This window comes from Pomacea canaliculata, linkage group LG7 (assembly GCF_003073045.1).
Source record: "Pomacea canaliculata isolate SZHN2017 linkage group LG7, ASM307304v1, whole genome shotgun sequence".
In the NCBI taxonomy this organism is placed as follows: Eukaryota; Metazoa; Mollusca; class Gastropoda; order Architaenioglossa; family Ampullariidae; genus Pomacea; species Pomacea canaliculata.
In genome coordinates, this window is record NC_037596.1 from 23,271,949 (window position 1) to 23,278,030 (window position 6,082).

Consider the following 6,082-nt stretch of genomic DNA (forward strand, 5'->3'; position numbering starts at 1 on the left):
AAAATGTAATCATTCTTCAATGGAGCCAGAGATTCCTCTAATGGAAACTTGACCTTATGTACACTTGTGTTTATTCTATTTGATTTTGGAATTTGTAACTCCAGTCACTATGATAAATAAAGTGAAGTCGTTGCAGGTTCACGGTTTCTTCTTTTTCTTTCTTTATAATATAATATATTTTTGCCATTACAGTTTCTTACCAATCTCAGTCCCAGAGCGGAACCAAATTTTCAGTCACCGACAGCAGTCCGTTTCGCGTTTCAACTCGAAAATCAAACCTGTCGACAAAAGAGAAACTTTAATTGTTCAGAGTTGGATTCTGAAAATGTCAACAACGGCATCATGACAATGAATAGGCAAGGTAGTAACATTTAGTTACTTATTGTTATGACAAATTTTCTGTGTCGTATTTATATCTAGACTACATAATCATAATTAGTGAATTCTGCAAACAATAGAAATTTATCAACGATAATTATTAGTTTGTCAGAACTGATCACCATACTTTAGACTTCCAAAAGGTACTAGAGATGTATAATTAATTGTAAGCTGAATTTACATTAAAACTAAAGGTTCCATGTCAAAGCTATTCTCATTATTTAGGTATGGCTGTGACATGTCTGACAGAGTAGAACAGGTTGTGCTACAGTTTAACCTGAACGGTTTTTTTCAGATATCAGTCGAAATAAACGATATAAAACTAACCTGTACATTTCAGCCTCCAAAACCATTTATTTATTAATTAATGATGGTGATGATTGTATTGTTCTGTGCGTGGTGATGTTGCAGACGGGGTGGATATAGCCACCATAATTGTTTTCCGTTAATTTGAATTCAGTGATTCATTTTCCATCAGGTGTGGCAAAGCCGTCATCCACTGTGACCAACAGTGAAAGTGGATTTTTGGATGCTAATCTGCACTTGTATAGAAAAAAAGAAAGCGAAAAGGTAGGCACTGGTAAAGAAAATTATATGTATAGGAAGAAAAACGAGTATAAGCCAAGAGATTTCTCCCACCTTTTAACTCCAATGCAAAATGACGTTTCATCGACTAAAAAAAAATAAAAATAAAAATAATAATAATAATAATAATAATAAAAATAAAAATAAAAATAAATCATCATCATCATCGGGTAACTTATAAAGCGCATACGCCTGCCCTTAAATTAACATTGGACATCATATGACGGACAGAAGGATAAACTAATTACAATAAAAACGTAACGATTGTTGCATACCAAACTGGTTGAAGGATCCAGCTGCTGCATTATAATATCTTGACTGGTAATTAGTCTGGGGTTTGTTATTTTATTTATTGACGATATACATACACACACATTAAGACAATGCTACTCTTCTCTTACTCATTATAGTAATTAACCTTACCTTTAATATTTGATTGCTTTCTTTGATTTTGGACTAAAACCTTTCATCAGAAAAAAGCATCGTGTGTGTGTGTATATATATATATCTGTGTCTAGCATACACATACATATTAGCCGAGAATGCTAATCATTCTAAATACACATTAAAAAAATTTTTTTAATTATGACTTTTTTTTCTAAGATCCGTGGTGTGTTAGAACTCTCCACGTTCGAGCAGACAAAAGTTCCACGAATCAAAGTGAGGCTCATTTGCATAGTCGATGTCAGCGGGAGTATGCTGGTCAAAGGTGACAGCCAGAGAAAGCGTTCTAAGATCGCCATCCTCAAGAACATGATCGCCGACGTCGTCGATGCCTTGGACGATGACGAGGATTTCGTCAGTGTGATAACGTTCGGCGAGGAGACCACAGTCGTCTGCCCTTTGACCAAAGTGTCTGCGTCAACGCGGGTAAACACTTTCTTACCTTTACTTGTCATTCCCATCATCATCCATCATCATCGTCGTCGTCGTCATCATCATCATCGTCGTCGTCAGCATCATCATCGTCGTCGTCAGCATCATCATCGTCATGGTCATCATCATTGAGATGATTTAAAAAAGACAGCTGGATCATTTTAGTTTCAGTTCGAGAAAAAAATTCGAGAACTTGACACAGTCACGCGCTTCTCCTCGAAGACTAACCTGTCATCTGCTGTCCTTCAAGCTGTCGATATACTGCACGAAGCTCAGTCTGGGGAAAGGTAGGTCATTGTATACTCTCTCTCTCTCCACAAACCACAGTTTCAAACAAAAACAACAAACAAGCAAAAAATAATAATCCCTAAAATCAAAATCGCAAAAACAGCGAAAAAATAAGAAAGACAAAGTAAAGAAAATCAACAAACACAGCAATAACCCCCAAAATACACAACACTGTGAGTGAATTTGCTGCAATTTATTATTTACTTTTTTTGTTTGTTTAAAAACTTATTCGTCAATTTAAAGCCCTGACTTCTTTTCCGTGAAGTTGCCAGAAAGGCCTGAAATATTAACTTGCAGCAATGACAATATAACTATTTCCCGTGTCCACCATAAGTTTTGCAGTTATTACTCTATAAAAACCTGCCAGACAAAAAAAAAAAAAAAACCCAACGCATTTACACATTCTTTTGCTATTTATTTTTAAAAATATATTTCTTACTTTTTGCCCCCGTTCAGCCTCCTCTATCGAAACTGCATCATCATATTCTCCGATGGAGAAGATTAAACCATGGGGTTACAGATCCTAAAGACCTCGTCACGCCGTGCGCGAGAAAATTCGGGATTGTGCCATGCCGGAAGAATTCCTGGGGACCTGTGGGTCAACATCTCTTGTGTCACCACCGAAGTAATGTTTCCCATATGGCCTGTACCTCCTGTCCAAGATGTGCGGAAGTGACGCGTACTTCTTCATAGATGGAGATAAAAAAGCTCGCCCACAAACCGACATGTTGATTCCCCTGATGCTGCGCAAGACGGCCTGTGCGCAGATGGTTTCCGTCAGTCTGCGCGCGCAGAACGGGGCCAAACTGCGCAAGGAGAAATGCTCTCAAGAATACAGCGTCAGACGGAAGCGGGCGAAGAGCTCGGACGACAGTGCCATGAATTACTTTCTACACGACATGCCATCTGGAAGCCAGAAGACCTTCCAGCTGACAGCGGTGGCGCCATCTACAGTGAAGGAGGATTTCTTGGTAGTCGAAGTTCAGTATGTCGATCCCCTGGGTGTTCTTCACTATGTCACTAAGAGCGTTCGGTTAACTGACCTGCCGTTCTTATCTCCTGACGACCCCACCTCTGCGGCCGTCGTTGTCAAAGAAGGCATCAGCACCCTCCGACAGCTTTTCAGACCATCTGTCGAAAAGTGGCAACATCTAGAAGAGGAGAAAAGAACGACCAGGACACTGTGTTCGAAGAAATTGTCAGGATAATCGACGCGGGAAAGCAAGAGCTGAATGTGTACAAAACGAAACTTTGTTAACAAGACTGACCGAGGGCCAGAATCAGAAAAAGTTCGTTCAGTTCGCAAGAGGCTGTGGAGCCAACCTCAGCAGGCTGCAGTCGATGCTCAAAAATTCCTCCAAGCCGGAGAAAATGCTGGCAGTAGGGGGGGGGGGGGGGGGGGGGGGGGGGGGGGGGGGGGGGGGGGGGGGGGGGGGGGGGGGGGGGGGGGGGGGGGGGGGGGGGGGGGGGGGGGGGGGGGGGGGGGGGGGGGGGGGGGGGGGGGGGGGGTGTCAAGACAGTGTCGTCGGCCGTCGCACTTGAGCTGCCGACGTTTTCGGATATCCTGTCCGAACCGAAAGTGGTTGTCCATCCCGAAGCAGCGGAACTGGGACAGTCCCGCACGCATGCGCTGAGCATGTCGTCTTTGGCCAGGAGATGCTGGGGCCTCAGCTTCACTCGGCTGCTGCCAATGTCGCTCAGACCCTGGCGATGTGCTGAAGACTCCGTGGGAAAACTGAAGAACTCTTGTAAACTGGTCAGTCATTGCACAGAAAGTCCGTCTACCTCTTGTTACACTCATATGACCGCGTTTGTAAGGATGATGCTGGGCTATTTTGCGTCCAGACATGAAACACCTTCAGCAACAACCTCTTTTGCCCGCATCATCAGATGTAAGTAATTAAACGAATAATCAAATGCGTCGGCTCTGCTGACATCTCAGTAATCCATTTAACACAATTGTATCAGAGTTGTGCATTATTCGTTTCTATTGAGACATTTGAGTGTTCCAACGAGCTAAACTATTAGAGTGTGAACTAAACCCAATTTTTATTCTCGATTTCGAAATATTAACACAGTAGAAGAATAAGAATCTTCATAATTTTAGAATAAACACCCGAAGTGAAACGCAGTGTTTATGTCGGCGAGTATCAGCCCTTCGCCTAAAACCAGAGAAGCAAATTTTAAACATTAGTCACGCTTTCGTTTGCTCATTTAAATTTCATTTAGAAATAAGTCTGGGTATTTGAAACTGAGTTTAAATGTCTTGCTGAGAATGTTTCAACAATTTTTTACGTGAATGTCCAAACGTGGTTTAAATACCTTATACATATAAGAAATGTCAATCTAGATTGTACTGTCTACAAAAACTCCGTTCCCTGGATGTCAACAAAAAGGTTTTAAGTGTTTTTTATAGATGTTTTCTTGAGTCTGTGTTGACATTTGGATTTTTATGTTGTATGGAGGATGAGAGCTAGTAATAGAATGTGTTAGATAGAGTGTGCCGTGTGACAGTGGGAAGGTGATTGGGGAGAAGCAGGAAGTGTCTGAGTGAGTTGTATGAGAGGCGAGTAGTACGGAAAGCGAGAGCGATTGTGAAGGATAGTACACATGTTTTGGCTCAGTATATAACCTTCTTCCCGCCCAAGAGACGTTTTAATTGTTCCCAGAGCTTCCACTGCCCGTTTCTCGGGTAGTTTTATACACAAGTCTGTTGTCTTCCTGAATAGTGTTGGAAGGATTTGTGAGTGTTGAGGGTGTGGGTGTGTGGTTTGGGAATATAGTTTTAGTGTTGTTTCTTATTTAGTTGGGTATTTACATGGACTGTAGGTGTTTGTGTGAGATGATAGTTTGAATAGAATTAAGTTGTTATTAAGTTTTTATTATAAGTTTTATTATACGCCACGTTTTACCACGTCTTGTAATTTCTCCTAGTGAGATAATAAAGTTAAATTGAATTGAATTGAATTGAATATAGCAATGAGCCAACATCAAACGCAGAAAAGGTCAAATGGACACTAATTACGGTAAAGATCACATGCAGGCATATTTATCCTAAATGTCCATAGCATGCTTGCTTTCTTTGGGCAGCAATGTAAACTGACACAAGTCTGCAACATTTAAAGATGAAAGCTTAAACTCTAATAAAAATTTGTTTTGATAAATCATGCTACCAAAGTCTATTGTAATTTTTAAAGGGCTTTGAGATTCTGACAGTTCCAACATTGTTCAATTTCAATGCATGAAGTCTGTGTTAAGATAATATTTTCCTGCTTATTTTTTTTTTTGTCATCTTTCTCAAAGCATCATCCTTCGACATGTGCCTTCTACTTACTGATAAGCTTTTCATCCTACTTTTTCCAAGCAGTAGGGGACTAGTTAGTCATAATTTAATCTCAGGTCAATAAGGACAAAAAGTGTTTTCATCACTCCTTTTTATTCTGTACACCATCCCAATAAAGACATCACCTGTTCATTATATATACACCATACATATGATGTCTAATCTAATATCCTTTCGTTTACATTGATATCATTGCCCATAAATCATAAACTATCAAACTATTTTTTTACAACATGCACAAATCCTGTCTACTATAAACCGTACAGCAGTCATTCTCTGCCAAAAAGGTATTCCTGTATCGTTAAGAGAGACAAACATTCTTGTACAAACATCAAGTGAGCATAAACAAATGCCTACATGCCATGTCACTAATAAAATATCAATGCCCAGAACTGCTTCAACATAAAAATGCAGATTACCTAACAGGCTTTTTGATCTTGATGCCATTTTAGCTGGTGTCACAGGAAAGTCATCAAAGCTTAAGAGAAACAATTTCATTGTGCAAAGACAACAATGAAAAGAATTAAGTGTTGTAATTTGTTGTTCGTTTACGTTTGTCACATTTCTGTCAAATACAAACTCGAAAAGAGAGCAAGCAGGGACACAGTTTTT

General features: G+C 40.1%; 1 protein-coding gene across 1 annotated transcript; it reads left to right on the top strand.

Annotated features, from left to right (window-relative positions):
- The first annotated feature begins 342 nt into the window (after positions 1 to 342).
- LOC112567548 lies at positions 343 to 3,335 on the top strand. The gene is given in 7 exon segments (XM_025244244.1): positions 343 to 361; positions 857 to 948; positions 1,567 to 1,833; positions 2,005 to 2,126; positions 2,584 to 2,626; positions 2,629 to 2,659; positions 2,662 to 3,335. Coding segments are annotated over 7 exon segments (1,248 nt in total).
- The last annotated feature ends 2,747 nt before the right edge of the window (positions 3,336 to 6,082 follow it).